This window comes from Pagrus pagrus, assembly GCF_965226575.1.
Source record: "Pagrus pagrus genome assembly, chromosome: 10".
NCBI lineage: Eukaryota > Metazoa > Chordata > Actinopteri > Spariformes > Sparidae > Pagrus > Pagrus pagrus.
This window is the reverse complement of record NC_140194.1, coordinates 10,437,455-10,463,845: the sequence shown is the minus strand read 5'-3', so window position 1 is coordinate 10,463,845 and position 26,391 is coordinate 10,437,455. Positions and strand designations below refer to the sequence as shown.

General features: G+C 41.5%; 1 protein-coding gene across 2 annotated transcripts; it reads right to left on the bottom strand.

Annotated features, from left to right (window-relative positions):
* Nucleotides 1-710: 710 nt before the first annotated feature.
* rasgrf1 (Ras protein specific guanine nucleotide releasing factor 1) lies at nucleotides 711-24,597 on the bottom strand. 2 transcript variants are annotated; one of them, XM_084363206.1, is made up of 28 exons: nucleotides 24,505-24,597; nucleotides 23,524-24,397; nucleotides 19,040-19,146; nucleotides 18,620-18,767; nucleotides 16,563-16,655; nucleotides 16,223-16,476; nucleotides 15,844-15,923; nucleotides 15,537-15,730; nucleotides 14,115-14,224; nucleotides 13,143-13,261; nucleotides 12,494-12,654; nucleotides 11,233-11,296; nucleotides 10,778-10,920; nucleotides 10,568-10,650; nucleotides 10,233-10,484; nucleotides 8,167-8,537; nucleotides 7,956-8,075; nucleotides 6,860-7,030; nucleotides 6,544-6,650; nucleotides 6,157-6,269; nucleotides 5,977-6,037; nucleotides 5,578-5,681; nucleotides 5,404-5,488; nucleotides 5,124-5,321; nucleotides 4,954-5,033; nucleotides 4,695-4,812; nucleotides 4,528-4,596; nucleotides 711-3,828 (listed from the first exon to the last, which is right to left on the bottom strand). In XM_084363206.1, the coding sequence occupies exons 2-28, from the start codon at nucleotides 23,797-23,799 to the stop codon at nucleotides 3,736-3,738; spliced, it is 3,774 nt and encodes a 1,257-aa protein (XP_084219332.1). In that variant the 5' UTR covers nucleotides 23,800-24,397; nucleotides 24,505-24,597; the 3' UTR covers nucleotides 711-3,735. The 2 variants fall into 2 exon arrangements, with proteins under 2 accessions (XP_084219332.1, XP_084219333.1); XM_084363207.1 differs by having other exon boundaries at nucleotides 10,233-10,481.
* Nucleotides 24,598-26,391: the final 1,794 nt, after the last annotated feature.

Sequence of the window (26,391 nt, the reverse complement as noted above, 5' to 3'; positions counted from 1 at the left end):
GTATCCTTCAAATGCCTTCAAAGGTGCTATTTGTAAGTCTTCAAATGATCTTCACATTAGCTTTGTTGTGCTGCCATGAAGAGGGGAATGTGATCTGATCAAAATCTGGTTTTAATTTTAGTTTTTTATTGTGGTCACACATTTCTTAAAGTTGTATTGTATTTAACCAAACTGCCTCAAGCTAACAGACAGAAAACCTGGGACCAGGTAGTGTTTCCGCATAGGAGTCCTGCTGGTTGAAATCTCAGGCTTAGCTTTAATAAAGGAGGCAGGGCAACGGGGGCCCAACGTTATTCTTATGTATTCATGTGTAAATGAGAACATTTATATCATAAATTTACAGAAATAGATGTAAAGAAACAGCAAACCCTGACTGCACCTGTCCTATAAGTGATTTTCTCCACATATCGTGAAACTCTGATCGATGTCCTGAGAGTAACTCGCATTTCAGCCCAAAATATGTTACCAACCATGTATTTTAACATGTTTATACATTTTACATCAGTTTGTGCATTTGTCAAAATTGTGGATTCTTTATATGACAGCGTTTTTTTTCCAGATAAAGCCAGGATTTCACATGCCACTGATGGGTTCACCATTGCTTGCTAGGACAGAGAGATGCTGGTGTTGCTTTCAGATTATGTTTTATTTCATACGGAGCGAGCGCGATGTCAACCGATAGATGATCTACAAAAACGCTTGAGACAAAATGCCCCTGATATAAAATGGATTTATTAGCAAGAGGTAACTGGGAAACACATGTTTTGTTTATTTGTTGTTATTATCATCATCATCGTCATCATCATCATCATCATCATCATCATCATAATATCTTTTCTTTTAGTGTCTTTTCGTTTGTTTTCTTACAAAACTGGCAATATTTCTTCAGGTGTGGAAACATGAGGGTTGAAAGATAATTTTCATACCACTGGGTATTGCTAACAGCAAAATGTTTATTTGTTTATATACCTTATAAGAGTATGTGCATGTATAAGTGTATACAGTATAAGTATATAGTATTATTCTGTCTGTGAAGGTGTTGCATGCCTGCCATATGAGCTTCAAAAGTGTACTGTACATACATAGTAAAAATACATACAAATATTCACAGAATAAGCACTACGTTACTATATTCCTGCTAACAGAAATGGTTATAGACAGGATTACAGTATAAATGCAAAACACTTTGAAGTTGTCTCCTACCTCTAAGTCATGGTTTCAGGACCACACTGTTGTAGCGTTTTGTGTTTAAGCTTGAGATACAACTTTTCTTTTATTTAATTCTTTTTTTTTTTAAAGGATTACACTGTTCCACATTGAGAAATATGCAGGGTTGCATGTACAAAATGTACAGCACATCTCAGTGAGGTGAGTTAACAACAAAGTACAAAATACTTTCCCATGTTCATATAAAGAGCAGGTCACTCTCTCTTATACTACTACAAAAATAGTGTTTGAATGCTGCAGGCAGAGGTCATTCACATATGTTTTATCATAGTTTTTAAACAGCAATGCATATAACAGAGTGATATACAGTCACGTTCCACAATCACTGGAACAGCAAAAAGGACAGATTGTCTTTTAATTACAGAAGAGCAACAACCTTTCACTCTACAGAAGTATCGCCAAACCTGAAGGTATACAACACTTTCCATCGTATGTGAACTTTTTTTTATGAACTAAAAAAACAAGATACATGATATTTGACAGGGAGAACTTGCTGTCCTGTACTGGTGTATTTTAAGCGTTGCAGTAAATGACTAATCTCTCACCTTAATTCACAGCAATCTTAAGGAATCGCTGCATGTTGTTGGGCAGCTTAGAACTGATCAGATTCGTTAAAGTGAGGTGTCTGAGGTGAGTTTGGGCTCTTTAAAGGTGTAATTTGTAGAATACGGCCAGAATTTGAAGGTAGCTCCAATAAAATAGGCTATCGCCTGCTACTAGCTGACCTTGGTAGTAGCTAACAAGTTAACAAGGCAGTTACGCTCATCTAAGTAATAGCAAGAAACTTGAATTCGGAAGGTGTGCAGTTATATTTTTCTATGTAGTAAGAAATTTCATATCTTGTTTATTTTCTGAGTTTATTTTGTTCATGTATTACCCAATGAAACTATGGGGCTATCAGACCATCACCGCTCGCCGATTGAAAGTGGTATTATGAGACTACAGGCCGGGGCTAGCTGGTTAGCATGCTACTTTCAGTAGATATTCCTAGAACACAGTACGTAGACGTCTTTGATTTTACGTCAACACTGTTGTTTCTTCACACTCTGTTGATAATGTTAGCTAATTTTTTGAATGATTTCAACTAAAATTCTGGCCTTATCTCACAAATTGCTCCTTTAAAGCAAATAAAAACACACTTTTATATATTATTAGTTAATATGTATCATAGAGCGGTGGTTCCCAACCCCTGTAGACACTTTATAGCCTTCGCCATATTTGCTGCCAATCGGGGAAGAAACTGTACGATTCGTAGCCATGCTAGTGGTGTCGATGTAAAGATGGTAATGCATGTCTGTCAGCTTGTCTCCCTTTTGATTCAAACTGAAATATTTCAATAACTATTAGATGGATTGCGCTAAAGTTTGGAACAAATTCATGGCCCCAAAGGATGAGGCCGACTGACTTTAATGATTGCCTGACTTTTCCTCTAGTGCCACCGTCAGGTTCACTTTTGTGGTTTCTAATAAAATGTCTCAAAAACTATTGGATGGATTGCGATGATGTTTGGTAGAGATGTTCAGGCCCCTCTCAGGATGAAATATAGTAACTTTGGTGATCCTCAGACATTTGATCTGGAGCCACCATCAGATCATAATTTAAACTGGTGTAATACTTTTCTTTATGATCAAATACCTGCAAAACTAACCACATTCCCATCAGCCTCAGCTGGACTCTGTTTTTAGCAGTAATTAGCAAATGTTAGCATGCTTATACACCAAAAAAAGATGGTGAACATGGTAAACATAAGCATGTTAGCATTGTCATTTTGAGCAGTTTAACATGCTGATGTTAGCATTTGGCTCAGAGCACTGCTGTAGCATGGCTGTAGACTAAGTCGTGTTATTCAAAGAAGGTTAGTGGCTTTGTTTTTTAAGTATAGTTTTCATCCTCTTTTTGTCTGATTGGGCCGATCCACAATGACAGAACCAATAAAAAAAATGGTCCGCAGTGCAAAATACGGTTGAGATGAAGAACCTTGTTTTGGTTTGGGAAGCACTGAGACAGTTAAGCTTCAGATATCTCGCTGTCTTCTCCACTGATCATTGTTCCTTGTCTTTAACAACAGTTATATTCTCTTTGCTCTTTTACCTGATTTGATGCAGTTACATTTTTTACAATGCTACATTGGTTGCAGAGAAACTCAGTTATCGATAAAACTCAAGCAAAGAGAACAACAGCCGGCAGCACGAGTGCTCAGAAAGTGCAAAGTTGACACAGTATGATGATGCAAAATAATGTCATTGGTCACTAAGAAGGCACAGCTGTGAACAACCAAAGTGACCTCTGTTATTATGCATGAAATACCTCAAAGAAATAAAAAAAGAAATCCTTAAAGCAGGTGGCGTCATGGCAACAAAGAAAAAAAATATACACTGAAAGGTTTTGTGTCATTAAACATCTACTGTACAGAGGAGCAAATATCTTAAACATGTACAACTATACAAAAGATGATTAACTGATGTGTAATATTAACAGAGAAAATAACGTGGAGGACCGACTTCCCCATCAGTTGGGCACTTTCGGCTCAATTCTGAGTGAGGCTTCGTACATGCTTTCTTCATCCAGAGCAAAGCTGTTATCCAGTAGATACTGGCATACCTGCGACATTAAATAAAGAAAGGCAAGTTTAAAGAGCGTTCTTTCAACTTAAATCAAATCTTCACACTTTTTTAAACAATACAAAACAGCTATGTTGACCTATATTGTTTTTTGTCCACATCAGTGGTTGCCAACCTTTTTGGTTTGTGACCTCTATAAATGAAGCTTGTGACCCATCATCAGTAGCACATGTACATACAAAACATTTATGTTTTTTAAACATTAGAGCATGTAAACCTATTCTAGTAGTAACCTAAAATAAAATTATGAACCTGAAAATGGGCATAATAAGTCCCTTTAAAAATGTTTTTGCCTTTTTCATGTAAATTTCTGGATAATTTAACTTCTTCAGGCCTCTGAAAAGTAAGTAAGTAAAATAAGACAAACTTAAAAGAATTATCCCTCTTTGGCTAAACTGGTCACAACATGTCTACATATATGACCTGAGTAGTCTTGCTGCAAAGAGACATAGCTTATTTTTACTGTTTCAGCCCTGAAAAAAACCCTTGTCAGTGTTTAAAACTAACACATTTGACAAAATTAAAGCTTTTCCTGTAGTTTTACTCTGCTCTTCCAAAGCAGCTTAAGTTTCCCTGGACTTACTACAGATGCTTGTTTTTGTTACTGACATATCTTCTTAAGGTGTCACAAGCCAAAAAGGTTCCTCTCCACTGGTCCACAGTTTTGGTCCTTATTTACCTTTGGTTGCAGGTCAATCTTGTATGCTGTTTGCTGAAACTGCCTGATTTCTCGGATGATGTGAGAAATCTGAAAAACAGAAAGAAACAAAACAACCCAGGGTGTTAAATTCTGACTCTAAACACACTCTTGGTCTCTTTCAGGCGACAGGCCACCGAACATCTCACCATTCTCATCTTGGAGAAGTTGACCAAGTTGTCTTCGGTGTAGTTTGGTGTCCCTTCCTCAATGAAAGCCAGGTCGGTGAGGTACATCCCCAGATAGGGCACACAGGGAGGATCACAGCTGTTGGGAAAAACACACACACACACACACACACACACACACACACACACACACACACACACACACACACACATTATTGACTTGTCCTGCGTGTTTGCGTTATTGATCCAGTGCAAAACTATGTCCTTGAACTGAACTCACTTCTTCAAAGCCTCTCTCAGGTTTTTGAACCTTCCTTCTGATGAGACCAGCTTCTGCAGCTTGTCAATCAAAGCTTTTGTCTGGAAAAAAAAAAAAAAGGTTATCAAGAGCACAGTTAGAAGAGAAAAGAAGAAAAAAACTAAACAGACGGCACATTAGGAGATACGCACCTGCTTGGAAACCTTGAGCCAGGTCTTCTTGAGGCGGAAGACGGAGCTGCGGTTGAGAGAGGAGGTGATCTCGAGCACGGCGTTGTAGTTGTGGAGACAGCGACAGATGTCGGCCACAGCCACCCATTTCTCTATGACGGCTACTCGAGTGACCACGTCGTCACAGCGCAGGATCTCCGTGGCGATAAGGTTGCTTATCTGGCAGGAGAAAGAGAGAAACGATTGGTTTTCCCCTCAAATCAAGATGCACAGTGAAAAAGTTCTGCTGATCGAAACATACATCATTGAAGTGCTTTGTTGTTCTCATGATATACGGCGTCTTCTCATTCTTGTCGTTCTTCATCCAGCCTTGTCCAAAGAATTCCCTGTTGACAGATTAACAGAAAGAAAACGTGAACACTGACTCAGTTCGTTTCTGTGCGGCTGTTGTCAGCTGAGATGCGATGGTACTCACTCGTACGGGATGACCTTAAACACCACGTGGTCCAGCAGAGTGAGCTGTTCTGCGATCTCCAATGCAGAGTGGTTCTCGAAAGGATCGCACTTCCCTCCCTCCATCTAGGAGAACATGAATATTCAAAAGTCTGTTAAATAGATGTTGGTAAACGGTTAATGTCAAGTGATCTGAAGGCTGAGCAAAGGTTCACTGATGATGATGTTTCACTTGCTTTGGGTAGAGAAATGTAGAAACAAGACAATCATTTTGAGTCGCAGCTCTAATGTCTTCTTCAGCAAAGCCCCACATTGTGCTTCTGGTTGAACTGCATAATTGCAGATATATATTTGCATATTTTTTAAAAATAATCTTGCTTCCTGCACCTTCATAACTGCTCCACACTAAACATCAACTCACCAGTTGTGTCACGTCTTCAAGGGTGATCTGATTGTCACCGTGATCTTCCTGAGTTAGAGTCCTGACAGATGGGAAAAGAGAAGTTCAAGCCCTGAGACGTGTGCAGCATCATAAATCCTTCCAAATGTCGGGTTCATATAATAAGTTGTAGTCCGGTGATCAAACAACACACGACAGTACCTGATGATGTTGGCTGCTGCTTTCCTCTCCTGGGTCAACAGCTCCGGGTCATGCATCACTTCCTCCAGGAAGGCAATAACTTTTGTCTTCAGCTCGTTGTTTGTCTCAAAATCCTGGAGAGGGACAGACAAACAGACACATACATGTGGCTTGAACACAGAAACCTCCAATTTATTCATTTCACATGTTTTTGAACATTGAACCGATTAAATGATCGAAATCGAACACGCAAGTTTTCTGTTATGTCAAAGATTCATGTTTCACAGCTCACCTGCAGAATCAATGTGAACAGAAGCAGTGAGTCAGGATATGAATATATCTACACAACCATTATTAATATGACAGTGTTATGAACTGTGCCTATAAATATGTGTTGGGATGTTTTACCGGAGAGTGTTTGGACACCCAGTGCCTCAGGACATTCAGAACTCTGTTGGTCGCTGCTCGTCTGATCACAAACTCTTTGTCTCCATTTCTCTGATCTGTTGGGAAGCCTGCAGGAGATGTGATGAGATGAGATTTTACACTGAGCTCTCATCACTATGATGTATACAGCTTTAGCAACAAAGAAAAACAAAATTTGAAGAATCCATAAATCTAAAATTCGAGCAAATTGAACCTGACATGGGGCGGTTTTGCAATGCTTGAAAGCTGACAAGACCTGAGTCCTTATATAAGACTAAGAATGGATCGGTGTGTATACCAGTGCTGGCGAGGGACATCCGCCGATATTTTTCCTTGGTAGGTGTGCCCTCATTTGCTCCAGCTGTTGCAATAGCGAAGGCAGAGGCAGCCGACAGGGCACTGCGGTTGTTATCCATCTCTCTACACGAGGACATCACCATGCCGTTGTTGTAGGAAAACAGGGAAAACTCTACAGGGAAGCATAGAGACGAAGAAAATAAGCCTCTGGAAACTGGCAAGAGATTGATTTTGGCATCGTGTTAAATAAATGGGTGGTCAGTTAGAGGAAGGACATAAGGAACAACATGTTTTTACATTAAATATGACTAAAAACTGTTGGTAAAATACCATTTGTATCAACTGTGTTACTGTAAAGACTGCAGAGTAGCCTGAGTGTCATTGCACAAGTCTCCACTGGGGGGCACTACAAGCCAACATGACTCTTTCCCTCCAGACTTGCCTTCACAAGAGGCTTTGATATTCAAGATGGTTGCAGCTAAATATAGCCACCAAATATCAGCATAACAGAGGAATCAACAGATTCTCTGCAGTCTGCTATGTTTAAATCCCGGGAACATCGACACATCACAAGCAGCCGAGGATCCTACACATTGTGAGACACTCGCTGCCTCGCAATTTCTGTTAATTCTTGACTTCCGACGATAGATTCTTTTAAAAACCCATCGTGTGATTTTTGTCATGAGATGTAGAAGGCGCAGATAATCTTGGCTCCAGTGAAACAGCCTCATCGCTGTGGGCGGAAGGGAAAACACGCTCTTGATGTAGTTGCTATGACACAAGTTTCCCTAACACCTACTGAAGCCAAGCATTGGCTTTCCCCACATGATCATCAACTGGTTTAATTTTAATATAAATTACACTTCAGCTGTGTGAGCTAATGCAAAACGAGGCCGTATAAAATAATTAATCCACAAAATGTTTAAAAAACCTAAGAATATTTTCAGCTTTGTTTGTATTAGTCTGTTCCTGTGGTCAAACAAAAACACTGACGAGAGCTCGGTGATGAACGGGCTGAGGCGTTGGATACAGGTGGCATGTTACAAGCTTGGTTATGACACTATCGAGTCGTGCACATAATCTAGGACGCAATGTACCTGAGGAGTTTTTGCATTTGAGGTTTTTCGGGGTGGTTGGTGACTTAGTTGGAGAGGCTTCTGCGTCCCCGTCATCACTCTGGTTTGGATCGTTGTCACTTTCTTCTCGCACAGAGAGATCTGCATCAACAAAATCACGCGGATCATTAAAAACATCATTACAGCAGATCACAATTGGAGTAATTTGCTGAGGACCGGCCTGATGACCTACCTTGTTTGGACACTGGAGTATCCTCCGCCTTGTCCTTCTTGTCCTCTCCCTCGTCAGGGATTTTGCTTGCGCTGGGGCTGGACACATACAGTTTGTTGATGTCCAAGGTGGTCTTGCTGAATGGTGACATGGATGAGTACATGCTTGCATAGCCGTTTGAGGAGCAGCTGAGGGCAGCTAGGTCAAGAGCTTTGCCCCCAGTGATGATGGGGATGTTGAGGGAGAGCTTGCGCCGGCGGTTTGGGGATGAATTCTTGGCGATGGCGAGAGGGGGAGGTGAGGAGAACTTTCTGCTGGCCCTGGGGGAGCTGGGAGGCTCTCCATACAGAAGTTTACTGTTCTGACTGCTGGCAAAGAATAACTCCAGGGACCTGCATCAAGGGAGGATATAAGCATATGAATTGAGGACATATAAGAGTGTGTTTTTCTTTGATATTTGTAACCATACCTCATGTTTTAAGAGCTTAGCTAAATACACAACACCTCCTAAATAATTTATGCAACCCAGCAACCAGAAGTCTCTCTGCAGCCGTGTCTCGTCGTTTTAAAGCAGGATACAAGCTGCAGTGTTGCAGAAAAACCTCTCCCACTCCCTGCCACCCTCCTGGCGACCTCACGGGTTCCCATAAATAGCACAGCGAGTGATAGTGCGCATGGCCACTGCTGACACAAGCAGCCAAGTGTAGGTGTCTCACAGTGACATGACAAGCGCCACGGGAGAGCATGCTGCAGGGCGTGGGCATGGGGAGTTCCCCGTGATCTGAGCCCCACAGAGGGGCCCGCGCTCTCAGCCTGTGGAGAGGCGAGCGAGCCCCACCGCAACGCTCCGTCAATATTTCACACTATGGATCTTTTGCAGACAAGGAGAGAGGGAGGGAGGGGAGGGTGGGGTCCTGCAGCACTGAGGTTGGTTGCCATAGAGCGACAGGACCCAGTTGAGACACTCCCAGGCAGGCAGGAGAGACCGGACCCAATTACTACCTTCGACTACTGAACACACAAATACACACACACACACGCTCACATGCACAGTGATACTGAAACATCATAGAGCCTGTTTTCCTCGACTGCTGCTGCTCACATTAACCAACAAAACAAGCTCCCCAAATACACACACAAAGCTTCAAAGATCACCGGACGTAAGTGTTCAGATACAGAATCTAAACACTAACTCTGTCACGTGTAACCAATATCTCTGAACACCGACAAGACTCACATTTCACCCTCCTTACATCCATCCTTAATGAAATTCACATTCAAATTTAAATGAACTTCACTGGCAGTACTGTCAGAACAAAAGTGAAGAATCTGCTCATACTGTGTGTGTCAATAAGCCAATAAATAATAAGTAATAATAATAATAATAAGCCTTCATTTAATAATGAAGTATTTATTCAACTTAATAAGTCTTCTTGCTCAGGTAGCTGCAAGAACATAGTTAACTGTTAATAACTTCAGAATAAAGTAATTATTCAGGTCAGCTAATTAAAGGTTAGCAGTTACATAACTGTAACTTAAAGTCAATGAATGTGTTTGTACAATTAAAAGTAACTATATCAGTCCTTTGTAGACATTAATTTCCAAATCCGGAGGCAAATTCTATACCTTAAAAAAATCCTTTAAAAACCTTCCAGAAAAAAACTAAAATAAATGTGTACAGAGTGATTAGGTAACACGTCATAGAGGCTTATGACACAGATATGAATACAGGTGTGCCTTGAGATTTTGCCCTTTGGTGTGACTTGGGCACAGATCGTTTGAAAACCACTGCTGTAGAGCACACACTGCCTTTATGTTCGAACTGAGATTCCTCAAGTGAAACTACTCACAATTTCATAAATTTATATGGCTGCAGTTAAACCTTAAAGTTCAAGCCCCTTTGGCGCCTGCCCATGCCTTGCATTCACGAGAGGACAACAAAGCTTCACATCATTATAGATCGATCTCATCTTTATGCAGCACAGTAAGGGGTGGAAAGATGCCAAACATCACAAATAAGATTTGTTTTTCATTGCAAATGCTGTCAACAACCTCGCAACGTTCAGATCTGTCCAAATGTGACTCACCGAGCCGGGATGGCACTGATGGGCTTCTTGTAGATGGTGATGAGTTTGTCTAGCACCACATCAGCAGTGGTGAACACGCGATAGGAGTGCAGGAAGGTGTTGAGGAAGTCGATGGAGAGGAACCGGAGGTCGGTCAGTCTCTCCAGCAGGCGCTCGACGCTGGCGTAGCGGATCTGCAGCACCTTGCAGGAGTTCATCATCTTACTGAAGCGGATGTCGACGTCATCGCAGTACAGACTTGAATCTGACCTGCTCAGGAAAACAAAAGACAACCAACCTTAGAGGGAGAAGCTGCACAGAGCTGCATGTACATCTACGGTAAAAATGAGGCTTACTTGATCATCTGTGGCACTGTGACTTTGGAGTTGTCTTCAAAAGCGTTCATCATTAGCCCATTGCAGCGGATGTTGTCTATGCACTGTAGGACAGATGCAGCAGAGGGGAACAGAGAGGATATGTTAGCGAGTTCTGAAACTTGCAGGCTTTCTGCCGACATCCTCGGCTTCTCGTCTGACTGCCGGAGACTGTGATTCATGTTGACATGCCTGGCTGATGTCACTGGTCCATGCAGACTTCTCCTGCCTGGAGGAGGCCACCAGGATGACTGTGAATGACTGGCTGTCCTTCGGCTCCACGACAATCTTGAAGTCCAGGTGCTCCATGTCCTGGCCGCTCTTGTCTGATTTGGCTTTGAGGCAAAAACGTAAAGACATAACTCGATGTCATTTTTTACTATAAAGGCATAAAAATACATACATGTTAAGTGTTTTTTTATACACAAAAGACAAAGAAAAAAAAACATTTTTTGTATAAAAATAAGGAAATCAGTCAACATTTCATCTTTTATATTTAGTTATTTAGAGACTGTTCTACTTTCTAGTGGCACTACCTGCCTTTATAATTGTTATCAAATATTAATAGATTATAGGACACTGCAGTAATAACACATGGTACATAGGATGCATATTTTTATAAGCTACTGTATGAATAAAACACTCACACTCATCATCCGTCCCCTCAGGGTCCTCCATAAGAGTGCAGTCTATAAGCGAGACTACTCCATTCTGAAAACAACATACAATATACATTTAGTTCCTTCACATGAGCCTCATTTGACTCACCAGGCTGTAACATTGCATAACCCACCATATGTTTACACTACAAAGGTTAGGGTTCATCAGTTGACTGGTGTTGTGAATTTTAGAAGTAAATCTGATCTCAGCTGTTGAAATATCCTAAAAATACGGATGTGTTTGTGAAAACAGCTTGGTTTTATTCCATAAGACTTTGCCTCATATGCTGCTGAACTTTGACATCATCTGCCTAAGTGGTGCAGGAAACGCTGAAGTAAAATGAGAGGAACTGCAGACTACATGGAGGCGTCATTTACTGCGAAGCCTGTGCATGTGAAGACCCTGCACTTACAGTGAAAACTGTTAATAGGGTTGCATACGGGGTCTGATTTCATAAGAAGCTTGAGGATTATAATTCTCAAACAGCTGTATCATATAATAGCAATGCATGAAATGTGAAAGGGGGCACTTTTAGCGATGAACCCGCTGAGAATTTATAACCTGAATCTGCAGCTCCCCCTCGGAAAAGCTTTATAGCGACTTTCCGCTCATTGTTTAGCTGTCCACCTGACAACTTTACTGTTTTGGCTCACTCTTACTGCTCTCATGGTGTTGTTGTGTTTTCAGCACCAAACGGCAGGCAGACACTTTTTTTTAGCAACTAGATGGTGAACGTAGAGGAGCATATGGCTAAAGAGACAGATATTTCCCTCAGGAGTTGACCGAACATGGAGCTTAGGGAGTAAGAGATATTGAAGTAGCCTGAAAAATGAACGATAGGTTTAAATCTTTAAAACATCTCACAAGAAGTCGCTATAGTTTTACTGTAATAATTAAGGTTTTAAGTTGAAAGATTTGGGACTTCTTGGACTTCCTTTGTAATGTTGAGTAATGTGGAGTAATAATTTACCACCACTACACACGTTGAAGTGACATCAAGCAGCTGCTTTCAAACATATACACTGAGCCTGTGTGTGTGTAAGCAGGCTTGTATGAGCGCATGTAGCTGCCAGTGGTCATTGCCACTGATAAAAGCCACGACATCACTAACCCTGTAGCTTTCATCTCCTGTCAGTTAATCCGTTCAATTTAGCTCAGAGATTCAGGGTTTTTTTTATGCGGAGCCGTAAGATTGCGGCGTTTGAAATAAGAAGCAGCACCGCTGCTAGCTCAGCAGCGCGGGCCCACCTTGGTGAGATGAAGCTTTCCCCCAGAACCTCTGGTGCAGATGATTAAATGCTTGGAGAAGAGAAAGCACTGCCTCTCCCCCTCCTTCTTCAGAGACAGAGAGCCCAGTCGCCCACGGGTGATCTTGCCCTTCTCGCTCATCGGCACCTGGATGAGAGACCCTGGATGTTGGAATAAAAGAGGAGAGGGAGAAAGATACATATATAAGTGGAAAAGAGGCGAGGATGGCGGAAAAAAGGAGCATAAGGTGGGGACAGTGTAGAAACTGAATAAAAGACGTACTAAGGATTAGATAATCTAGCATTTCTGTCTTCCCTTTCCTCATCCGTCAGGGCCTGTTGGGGATGTGTGGCATTTAAAGTCCCAGATTCATCATCAGTTTGCCTCTGAACAGTCTAATTACACTTGGAAATTAAAGACTCTCCTCACGAGGAGTACATGCTGATCCCCAGAGAGAGAGAGAGAGGGAGAGAGAGAGAGAGAGAGATGGGTCCTTTTTAAAAACTGAAGCTGAAGATGCAGGATCAGGCTGTCAGGCAGGTAAAGAGGGACAGGAAATCCCCCCCTCTGCTGCAATGATGCTTTTCTGTGGAACTGGAGGTTTTTCTTTGCCGGGATCTGAAGTACAACACTTGACGGCAGGAGTTACCTTGTCTCACAAATGTCTGGCTGGTGTCAAGGAGAATCTCGCAGCCCTCCACGATCATGCGCTCGATTGCCAGGTTCTTCCGGATGTTTTCAGTCTCGCTCACTTCGTCGTGCATGATTCTAGGGAAAAGGGACATTTCGTCATTCTTCTTTGATCTTTATGGGGCTGCACAGGATCAAACACATTAAATCTTACTGTAGATGTTCATTTCATGATTTTTCTCTCACTTTCTCTAACATTTTGAGTCTTTTGTCATGCTACTGTTTTTATAGAAAACATGATAACCATTTTTATCATACTGGACATTTGTTATTTGCTAACTGCAGGAAATAACATTAACATTTTTGAAGAAGATAATATTGTTATCTTGATATCAGACCATACATTATCTTAGATTTAGGATATTGTAATATTGTGATATGGCGTAAGTTTAGTCTTTTCCTGGTCTTAAAGGACCAGACTGTTCGATCTGTTCTAATAGCTGTCTTACCCACGTAGTCAGATACACATTACTAATGATTATGTTTTTAAAAAATATCACTGTGTTTATTTTTTGAGTCCCAATAATCATCCTTCCAATATTGTTGAAATACCAAAATTGTGTTTTATGTTGAAAACTATTGGGATATTAGATTTTGTCACCCAGTCCTAGCATTTATAAAGTGCTTTTGAGGAGATTTTAAAATATCAAGATATATATTGTGTTTTTCATTATAGCCTAAAAATATCACAATATTATTTAAAGGTCGTATCACCCAGCTACGGAAGCCCTGAGAGGCAACTGAGAAAAATAAAATGCAGTCATCTAATCCATTAATTTAAAAAAAAAAACTGAAAAAAAAAAGGATCCTGGCACAACTTTTTTTTCTTTCACCTGTTCCCAAATCAAAAAGATGTCTCACTGAACTCTCAGGGCTTCTGTACCCAGCCCCATGTGTGTGTCTTGACTTTAACTGAGTCACACAAAAGTACCTGGAGAGCTCCTCCAGCTTAGATTTGGCGTAGTCCAGACTGTTTCTCTCTATGTGTTCGTGAGGTGTGTGGGCCAGAAGTTCATGGAGCGTAAGAATGTAGCGAGGAATCTACAGAGAAAGAGAGTCACACTCAAACATAACAGCTGACATGCAGGCATAAATGTAACAACAGCAACACAACGACGCACCGGCAGGAATATACACGTGCACGTTCACTAATGAGAAGTAGATCAGCGGAGAGCACAATCTACACTCATCAGCAAAATTTATTATCAACACAGCACAGCCTGCAGTAGGCCCCAGCAGAGTGGACTGTCGGGAAACTGCGTGCCTCGCCAGAAAGGAGCCGTTATTAAAGCCCGAGCTCAAAAAAAAAACCAACAACAGCTTTTTATAGACATGAAAAACACTACAGGGATATTCTGAGCAAGAGCAGACAAATGCCTGCTGTTTCTGTTTTTGATCAGCGCTACTACAATATGGGACATCGCTCACGGAGCCAATGAGTGCTCAAGGAGGAGGCGGGTCTTTGAAGCCAAGTCCTGACTGAGCCATGATGGCCAGAGTAGAGGCCAGGATGCAATAATGAAAATATTGTCAAGTGGAAATCCATTTGGTTACAAGGATTTTATTCAATCATATGTGCCATTTGCCATTTTGCTCACATTCATCTTACACATTGCGGTACCTCCAATAAGTGGAGGTATAGATGTCGCTACAACAAAAAATGTATAGCAGCATAGAGTCTGGGGGCTAATAAATAAGTCTATATAGATAAAATCCACACTAGCAATGTAACACTGGCTAGTAAGCTAGTTAGTTACCGAGACGTTAGCAGACTACAGAAGCTCTGTTTACAAGAAAACTCCACAGGGCACCTTTAAAGTCAAAAGAGACAATTTTAAGATATTAGAGCACAGGATAAAATGGCTTTGGACTTCAGAAAACTAACTAGTGGCAGCATACATCACATGTACATGATATAAACAATATTCAAGAATATTCAAAGAGTTCAATTTGTAGATGGAAAATACCATTATGGGACTAATAGCACATTCCAGTTGTAACTCATGTCTTTATTTTGGATTTTGATGACGGGCCTTCTCTCTCTGTTAACATCTGGCTCACAGGTGGCGCCTTTAAAAGACGTCCAGGTTTGACTATCCAGAAAACAAAGCGGCCAACTGCTTTACAGACAGCTACAACTGGGTTTCACTGGCATAGCTATTGCCAACTAGTATTAAGTTGGTGAATTATATGGCCCAAGGGTAACATTTATATGTGGAGAGAGGAACTTGGCCCAGAACGGCTGTGAGAGCTCAGAATTAACGACAAAATCTGGCTCCAGGCTGCAGCTCTGCAGCAAATAAATGGGTCTGCCTTTATTTCTCGTGTATATCAGTGAGACAAATGAGCTAACCTGGAACATGGGGTAGGTGAGGAAGGTCTCCAGAGTCCTCTCCTCACAGTCAGGCTTGGCCTCGTACTGCTTCAGCAGCTTGTCAAAGTCACGGTTCTGCTTGCAGTGAGCCAGGATCTGCAGGCTGTACTGGTGGTTCCTCACAAACTCCTGGTAGATGTTCAGCATGGGCAGCAGGATATCGAACAGGTCGGCTGGGGAGAGATCAATACCGAGATACTGTAACAATGACACAAGCGATACTGAGGGCTGTGGAGTAATTTATTGTGAGATTCACAACGGTCACGTTATAAAATGTGTTTCTTACCCAGTACTAACGTTGGCCAGCTCGCTATTCTAGCTTTTAGACCCTGGTAGAATATCTGATGTAGAAACATGATGGTTTCACTGCAAAAAAGGAAAAAATATTAATTCTCAAACAAATAAAGCTTTTACAAATTTCCAAAATTTGAAGTAGTATATCAGAGCCTGACATCAGGCCATGTGTATAAAATCATCCGGATAGATCATGGATGAATGTGTGGGTAGATCCTGAACAGGCCGATGAGGGTGCATGCTGGAAACTCAAGCCGGAACCTTGAAACCTTACATCCTTATATGTCTGGATGATACAATAGATAGCATACCCCCTTAATGTTCAAACTCTCAGATATAGAACCTTTATGATGATTATAAAAGGATCCAACCTGTTGAGGAATATGCTGCTGACATCATCGTGGGTGATGGGCGGTTTCTTGGAGCTGGCCGCCATGCGGAGCGGCCTCAGGAAGTTGTTCACCAGGATGTGAAGCTGCTGGACGTACTCGGCCTCTGAGTCCAACATGCTGAACACCACCTGGTTCCTCTTCCTCATGCTCTCTGCATGTGGTGAGCGGATATAATCCTGGATGATTGTCTTCCACTTCCTCCTGCAGATCCAGCCTCGCAGGAAGCTCTGGACCTGGAAATGTAAAGGCTCTAGTCAGGTTCTCGTCGTGCTGAGATACTCTGAATATGTTGCAACAGGTTTAAAATCGCATGCTTTACTTTTTTGATTTTCTTGATTTCTGAGTCGTCATCGGACGGGGCGGCTGCGGGGCTGGCGCTGATCTTCTCGTTGTCTTTGAGCAGCCCAGCGATCTGCCGGAGGAAGCAGGCAGAAGAAAGACCAATCATTCCCACTCACGCACTTCTCTTCAACAGGGCAGGACCTGTCAGCACTGTCAACACTGAGACATTAGCCTGACTAACCTATTTGTCTTCACTTGGCTGGTGTCTCTGCATCAATATTTATTTACATTGGTCATTTAAAAGCAATGTGCACCAAACTGTCCTGCATGCTGACATAAACAGGCTGCCAAAAAAAAAAAAAAAAAGACAGACTGAAGCTGCCTTGAACTGTTTGAAGCGAAGTGTCTCCATTTACTTTGTAGACGGCGAGAGAGTTAATTGTCGTTGCATTTCATAGAAGAGATGCAATATAAAGCTGTGTTCATGCATATTCAGCACATAATTTGATTTCAAGCATCACATTTGCACATTAAAGTAAAATGACTATTTGATCTGAAGAGTACAGCCGGGAATGCGGCCCTGTTGGAGGCATTGTTTCTGAGAGGAGATGCAAAGTGGTTTGGCCCTTGCGCGTCTCTCTCTCTCTCTCTGTGACGGAGCGGTGCTTCCATCTCCGTCCTCTCACGCTCCTCCATACACATACGAGACAAACATAACAATAATCAACATAATCCATCGTTCTCCCACCGGTTCAGCTGCTATTTGTTGTGCTGGCAGGACGAGGTGATGATCGGACGCAGACAAATTCTGGAGAGGAATGAGAGAGCGATGCGAGGAGAAGAAGTGGTATTGTGTTATTGTGCCAGTTCAGGAAGTCTATTTACAGCAGGTCTGACTGATATTGTGTGTGGCCGCCACACATTTGTCTATAGATGGAAAATCCTGTAATCCTTGGCTATTGTGATTCATACAGAGAGGACAAAATCCTGGATATTTTAACAGCACTCGCTTTGGTGTTGAGGACCCCGATACAGTCTACCATCAGGACACCCAGTGCAGCCAAAGTAGCCCAAACAGACACTGCTGAGTGGGGCTGTTATGCTCTATCTGTTTATTTAACAAAAGTATTCTTCTTCTTCTTCTTCTTCTTCTTCTTCTTCTTCTTCTTCCGTTTTACGACAGTAGCATGAAACGGTAGCAATCAGTGTTAAGCATTAGCGCTAGCTACAATGACAAAGCGAGAACGGAAAGAGCCGCTGGAGTATCATTATATCGCGACACCCCTGATTGAGACCTACAGTATATCCTGGAAGTTTTCTCTGTTACATTGTTTTTTTTTACTGCTATTTATAGTCCTCAAACATACTATATCTACAACTTTAACTGCTTAACTGTTTAACTTACAGAATGTAAACATGACGCACATGTTTGCATCTGTTTGCTTGCACAATCCAATGTTTGTTCAGCCTTTCCGAATGCACAGCCCCGCTCTAGCAACATTTTTTACAGGCGATCATGTAAATAATTGGGATTAAAATTTCTGATTATTGATTTTTCTTCATCGAGACATAATCTTACAAGAGAGAATCATCATACTTGATGCATGATTTTTTAAAAATGAGTCTATATAAAAAAAAATATCTGAAAAGCATTTCTTGGCCCATCGGCTTGCACTTTAGAGACAGTCCCTAAAACTTCAGCTCCCCAATTTGTCCATCTACTGTCATGTAGCTCAAGCTGCAAGGCTTCAGTGTCGGATCATGAGGTAAAAATAACACCAGAGGAACATCAGTTAAAATTGATCCAGAACTTTTTTTTTTTTTTTAAGCATTTCTAAACATATTTATTGACATTCATCCTCAATGGACATTGTAGATCTTAACATCGCTGTAAAGAGTGAATTCAGCTGTAGCATGCTGTGTTTAGATCTGAACTGTGTCATTTGGCGAGAGACAGGAGGGGCAAATATTACTGCAAAATTCAGACGCTGTTCGTATCTGCTCAGAGCGCATTATCTGCTCATATCCCAATAATGCATTTATATTTGTTTACATCCCTTCCCCTCAGTGTAAAGACATCACGGTGAATATTACCTCCGACTTAAGCCTTTCAATCTCTATTTCCCCATCTTCTATCTGTTGTCGAAGTTGCTTAGCAACTGTTTTCTCCGTCTCCACAATCTGAAGCAGATGAAGATACTTCTGCATGAGAGTCTCATGCTCGTTGGCCAAGTTTCTGTAACTGTAACACACACACAAACACACACACACAGACACACACACGGTTTTGTTTTGTAGCTTGCATAATGAATTTCACATCAGTGTGTGTAGTTACATCTCACATCAAAGCAGTCAGGTTTTTCTTGTGAACAAAGCATTTTTCATATCATTCCTCATATTTTGACCCCACTTATGAAACCACATCCCTGCAGACGGAGCAGTCTCACCCTCTACCGACTAATTCAACTTCTATCTGCCGTGTCTGCACATTTCCCTGACATGTGTGCCTTTTACCTGGCGTGGGATATTGCAGCCACCCATTCATCGCAGTCCTTTACGTCTTCTGTGCGTAACTCGAGCGCCTTTTGGTTTTCATGGGTGAAGCTGACAGTGAAATAGTACTGAAACAAACAGGGGGAGAGAGGAGGAGGAAGAGGGGGAGGAGGAGGGGTTCCAGTTAGAAACAACAGGACTATCATTAAACTGACATGTTATATGTTCCACACAGAACACGGAGCATTCATTATTGCACGGCTTCTCGATAAATCTATTATATAGTGGCTTAACTGAAGCTTCGCCGCTGCTTTTGTCTTTGTGTTTGTTCCACTGCCTCGCTGCTGCAGACATCAAGCGGGTGATTTAAAACCACACAGGGCCTGGGGAAGCCACATCTTCCTCGCCCACCAGTGCAACTGATGGAGCACAGTGAGGGAAGCACTGTTTCCTAGCAACTGTAGCTCAGCTAAAAATATTATTATTATTATTATTATTATTATTATTATTACGTCATTTACTAGGGGGTCATAGATTAAGTGTAGGTCATTATTGGGGGTAAATTTTACTATTTCAAATTGTAAAACATCTGTTTGGCGGAGATTCCTTCAGCCAGGTCGCCAGAATAAAATGTTAGCAGTTAACATTTCTGCAAACCGTTCACATTTGTGCGCGTCTCGTACCATATTGACATTTCTACATTCTACACGTTCACGTTCACTGTGTTTCAACATTTGTAAGTGTGACACCACTGGGTAATTACATGGAGACAATAGGACAATTGTTGCGCCAACAAAAGCTGTGTGCTTTTGACGAGACCTTGGGACATCTCGTAGCGTGTTCCACGCGGCCAAAGCAGGTATTTCAAGCCAAAATGTGATGTTTTCCTAACCCTACAAGAGTTTTATGCCTAAACCTAACCAGAACATAAGCACAGCATTGTCACAACAACAATAAAAAAGGATAATTCAACCCAAAGAAATGTAAAGTTTCAACAAATCCACGGAGACCTCTACCAGTTACTCTGGCGATTGGGTTGTTTTTCCTCCTGTGTAAGGAGCCAGTCTGCATAATGAGCGCGTTAGATACTAAATAACATTTTGCTGATAATATGTAAGTACTTGTTCATAGAACACAATTTTGAATCTTTACTTGTTCTATTACTATTTTTAGTTAGTAAAAGATTTGAATACTTGTGGTTAAATGACATGAAGGTGTGACTAAATGCAGTGGACACTGTTAGGTACACCTGTACAATGTAATGTAATCCAATAAAACTTGCCTTTATGATGCCTATAGTGTTTATTTTTTTACACTGTCATGGAGGAGTTATTCACATTAGATCAGGCCTATTCAATTACTTTTTGAAGGGCAAGGGATTGGACATTTACGTTCCCCGTGTCTTTGCTTTATCAGTTTTCTATGGACGCTCTGAGGGGCAAGTGAGAAAGTTATTTTGTTTTTTTTTCGTGTGTGACAGAATGAAAAGCACAAAGAAAAACATTTTTTCACTTGGCTCGACACATGAAACAAATATATTTAATGATGGTTGTTAAAAAGAGTTACTGGTGTTTCAAAAAAAAGATTAAACACCTCGAATTTCTGACAATGTCAACAAATACTGAATATTATAAACTCTGTAAAGAAAGACGTGATGGCAGGGCTGTTGCATTAGATTGTACAGGCGTACCTAATAAAGTGGCCACTGAGTGTGATGTGGATAAAGTAAAAAAGAGCAAATGTTGCATTTATGTCAAATGAAGATGTCTGTCCAAAGTGGGTTCAAGCATGTTTTAACAAATGGCTGCTAAAAATATCCTTAACAGTGAAAATGAGGTTTTCTTATCAAGGAAACCTTTGGATGCATATTCTCTTTTAATTAGAAACATGATAAGTTTGCACTCTTGGGTTTATATAATGTGTATAATGAGAACATTTGCATATCTTTCTTACTAAAACATATGAAAGATTTCAGAAAGTGAGCCACGATAAGACGATACCACAACTCCCAGAAGTGAAATGTCACCTCTCCGTGTTGAGGGAGAGCAGACTCCAATCTTTGGCCTGCAGATGTTCAACAGGCGCCTATCAACCTGCGAGCTGATCGTTATTCATGGCCGACTGCGCTTCCATCTTCACATTCATTAGGTATTCATCCTACCGTCAAAGAAAATCTATTTCTGGCAGAGAGGCATGCATGTTGTTGTAGTTTTCCCTCATGATCTCTGCGAGAGCGCAGTCGGTGAGTGTCTGGTGTGAGGCGATGTTGAGCACGCCGTCTGCTTCTTGCTTTATGTTTATGGCTGAGTCATGCACCTTTAAACATCATTACTGATCTTAACGGAGAGATGAGTTTGATAGGACATTGATCAGATCTATCATATAGATACATGAGTTTTATTTGCTCTTAACTATGTGAATCACACTTCAGTAGACATTCCTCATTCTTCTTCTGCCTTGTACACTTGCTTCTTGCTGATAAAACAGCTGTTTCACTGCAGCAATAATATAAAAGAATCACATAATGAGATACTGTGATATATTTCCAGGAGAACTAAGCGTTGGTAATCTCTCTGCTTTCATTTTAATGAGGAGCTTTAAGTCTCTAAAGAGTGCAGGACAATCATGTTTTTATCATCCAGGTCTTTTGATTTCCTAGTGCAGCCTGCACCAAATCAACCATCTCTCGCTCCAGCAGATTCTTGCGTGGCGCTGCTGTTTCCCAGTGTGAGCGAGCTGTGTTTTCTATAAATGGACTCTGACCCCTCCGAGGTACTGCAAGGAACAAATTTAGCCCAGATAGCGCTCGCATTAATAGGAGAGATGCGACTTCTTCTCTCTCCTCTCTCTCTCTGTGTTACACCCCGCCTCTTCCAACTGCATCATTCTTTAGGATGCAAATAAGGGTTGCCATAGAAACCCAGGGCTCAAACGCATTATCATTTTCACACTAACTGCATTTGAGGATAAATATAATGTGGGGATTATGGAGGGATCGCTTAAAACCACAAAACCATACATCCAGGTAGGGGGGGGGTTGGAGATATAGGTGATGTTTTCTTGTGCTTGTTTGTCCTTGTTAAGGATGTTTGTTTGTTTACATTGAGAGCAGCCTGTCACATTAGCTGTTCATTATTTGTGCTTTTTTCGCTCTCCGCAAACAGGATTCACAAAAAAAAACAAAGAGAATCAAATATCTTGCCTCCAGTCTATCGTGAAATCAGAGCAAGATGGCAGAGATCTGTAGACGTTTAAAAAACGGAGCACAGTGCAGAGGAAACAGCACTGCTGACAAAAAGAGGAAGGGTGTTTTTTTTTTTGTTTTTTTGGGTTGCCTTTCTAGCAACCGTGGGAGCACAACATTAGCCACTGTGTTGCATTCTGCTTCGTCAGCACAAAGGCAGCTGTTCACAGGAAGAGCCTGGCCTCACTTTGGATTGCAGCCCTACCTACAGAGTCAGGCACCGAGCCTGGAGAGAGGAGAGGAGAGGAGAGGAGAGGAGAGGAGAGGAGAGGAGGCGGTGAAGCATTATGCTCCTCTGCTGTTTTTTTCACCAAAACAACAGACCTGTTAACCTTTCCGCTCCTCGCTGCCATGTTCTGCTGCTATAAGAAGCCGCCAGTGGAGATCTGTGACGCTGAAGTGAACAAGATTGTAAGAAAACCTTCACAACAGGAGTCTTTCTTTATGATCCGACTCACGAGAAGTGATGCAACATCTGAAATGCGCACGCAAACTCCAGCACATTGGGCTGAATCATCTCATCCAGGTCATCTAGATCAGAGCTGACTGATCACTGGCACCCTGCTGTTTCTCCGGGCTCCAGCTGCAGTTTCATCATCTCACCACAAGATGGAAACCTTGAAGCAACAACTTTCTCTCTCTCTCTCTGTCTCTCTCTCTCTCCTGCATGTTTTATTGGCAGGAGCGTTAGGTATATCACTCTCCGCCCTAAAACGTCAATAAGATGATGACTGAAAGTCAAAAGCAAAATATGCGAGCAACCAGGATGCAAACTCACCACCCTGATAAGAAGAGGAATCCATTTGCGTCTCATGCGCCACTGACAACTATCCCATCAATAAGGGGGGGAACAAAAACGGGGAGGTGGGGGGGGGGGTGAAGCTCGGGTTTGCTGCAACCTAAAGCAGAAACACTGCAGAGCCCCGCTGCCAGGGCTGCTGTAACATCATTAGGTGTTAATATTGTTACCTCATCATTAATGCCATGTATGGATTACATAACGAGAGCAATACGGCAATGTGGAACCTCGTGCCGCTCTGCTGCGCTTTGGATTTGAGGTCATCGTGCGATGTGAGGAGGAAAAAACACGCATGAAGGAAAAGATTCAAACAGAGTTCAAAGGGAGGGAAATTTACATTCAGTGTTGCACCTCGTCAATATTTCAACATGAAGCCTGAAAAACAATGAAGCAGTGAGTGTGTGTCAGAGACAGAGCCTGCGTGTGTGTGTGTGTGTGCGTGCGTGCGCGCTCTCTCCATACCTGCTTCTCCAAACACTCCTTGGCTGACTGTGAAGGTTTGGGTGAAGGCGCCCTGTCGCATATGCATCCCTCCAACAGGTATAATCCCGAGGGTCGAGAGCTGGACTCGTTCTCGAAATAAAAGAGCATATTCTGCAGCAGAGCGAACCACTTTGTGTGCCATTTCGTGTTGTCAGAGCTCTTTTTGCTCAAGCACCCTCGCCTCGTACCATCCTTTTTCGCCAAAAGCCCCAGGTAGGTGACATGACCATCATTAAGTCGTAATCCCTTCTGCATTTTGATGAGGAGGACTTGAGATGCACAAAAGGTCGGGATCGGTCGTTACATCTTTTCCGAAGTCGCTCCAGAGAAGAATCAAATCAAAAAGAAAAATAAATAAATAAATAAATAAATAAAAGGCAAAAAAAAAAAGATGTTGACTTTGTGAATGCGGACCACTGGCAGGAGAGCAGGCTTAGTCCACTCTGTCCGACGCATTCACCGTGTTGGCATTTAAGTAAAAAGAGAGGAACAAAACGAGCAGCACAAGTCCAGCATCCTAAAAATCTTCTGTCATACTCCGAGCGCTGTGAAGGTCCACATTATCCGATCGAGTACAAACCAAAAAAAAAAAGAAAAGAAAGAAAGAAAAAGACGAAGGGGGAAAAATGGGAGTGGAAAAAAAAACCCAGTCAAGATGAGAGGGGAAGGGGTCCGGGGTTTGTCCTTTTCTCACATGAAATCTCCAGAAACCAGGAGGCTTGGTGCTGAGCTCGGCAGTGCTGGCTGAAGTCACATGACGCATGCTTGGGAAAGCAGATTTCAGGACCTTGGACAGGGACGTTTCTACAAGATGCCGCATAAGTTGAGTTTCCCTCTGAGCCTACAGCAGCTTCTGTTGAGGACAGAGGGATAAAAAATAAAACAAAAAGGGGGTGAAGTGAGAGGCATGCAGTGGGGAGATCAGACATTTAGCAGGAAGCAGAATAAACGTGCGCTCACCTTATTTTCTTTGGTACGTTTCTGTCCTTTTTCATCATCGTTTCATGGCAATCACCGTCGATTTGAATCTGAGTTTTTTTTTTTAAGTGGATAACTAAAAAAGGCTCCACGAGCTAAAGGAGGAGGAGTCTTTTCTCTCTTTCTTTTTTTTTTTTTTTAATTTGGTGCAACAATTTTCTTTCTTTTTTTTTTTTTTTTGCCTACAACTTAAAATCTCAAAAAGCTCTCTTCTTTCTCAAACTTTCAGCTGCATGTCCCTGTCACAGAGAGTGTATATACATGGACACAAGGCAGAAGACCCAGTGCAAAAAACACAAGACAATAAGAAACAAAAGCATTTTTTTACACTCAACATAAAGGACAGTAAACAGGAAACAGTGTTTTGACTTGTTTTGCCCATTTTCAGAAAAATCCCAACAACAAAATCACAGACACTTTACATTTCTGCCAGCAGCTTAAACCATATTAGTGTTATGTGTTAAAGGATAAGTTCACCCAAAAATGAAAATTCAGTCTTTATCTACGTCCCCTCATGCTGGTTTGGTAGTCAGCAAAACATTTCTGGAGTTTAACACAGAAACAACGGCAGTAGCTGGAGACTACTTTAAAATGTAAAAAAACCCAACGTAAAATAATTTTCAGTTGTTTTTCTACTTTTTTGGATGTCCCCATCAACGCTGTTTTTCTGTGAAGCTCCAGAAATGTTTCACCTGAACTTTAGATAACGACTACATTTTCATTTTTGGGTGAATGCATCCTTTAAACGGGGACTAGACAAAATACCCACCGTAGAAAACAAAAGACAAGTAAAATCAAAGCATCTTCTCAACCTAAAGTCACAAACACTTCACATTTCTGCCACGATATGTTCGGGTTGTGTGTGTTAAGACTGAGTTCAGTAATAGCTCCCAGTATTTCATGTCTCTGATTATTGTTGAGCTCGTCCTTGTGTGACATGTCATCTGGAGTCTATGGTGGCCTGGAAGTTGTGAAAAATAACAAACAAACAGCAAAAACCCACCGCCATAGTCTGCTCATAAGATGCAGCGTGAAGTTTGTTTTTTTAAAGAGCTTTTAACATTTGGTCTGACTGTTTAAGATCAGTTGCTGCTGCTGCTGCTGCATTTTAAAGAGAGCAGTCAGTGACAGGAAGTAGATAGCAGAAGATGAACTGCTGCTCTGGTCGGGTGTAGACTCTGGAGGATATCACTTGTCAGACATTGATCACATTATTTTTTCTATCAGATGTATAGATTACACTGGAAGAGTTCAATTCAATTAACTGTGAAACTCCAGCACGATAAAAACATAACAACTTCACCTTTATGATGTGAGTAATCATTGTTGCTATTCTGGATGTTTTTGTTTCATCAATTTAAAACAATGTTTGATATTTTCCCTCAAAAAAATGTCTTTTCTATTGATGGTTTATTCAGAACCTGGGAAATGAAGTTAAAACAATTTTTATTGTCTCATTTCGAATGTCTTCTGTGTTTTGTTTTTGTTTTTCAGTCTTACTTTTGACTGTTACCTGGATTTTACTTATCTATTTATTCATTAATAGTTCTTTTCAGATGAAACAAATACCCAAACAGAAACACTTGAAGGTCAATCTCATCAATCTTTACTTATATACTGCTGCTCCTGGCACTGTATCCATCTTTTGCAAGACAGGATGAGACAACATTTAGTAGTTTAGTTAAAAATGGCAATAAGTAAATAAATAAATAAATAAGGCCGAATTTGCAGCGTGAGCTTGTTTGAACTGCACCATGATGTCATGTGGCGACCGTCAGACGTGTGTGTGTCTCGGCGGTTACAGATCTGCACTGTAAAACATGCTTGAGGACACGGCCAATATGCTTCTTTGAGCACCCAATTTGTTTA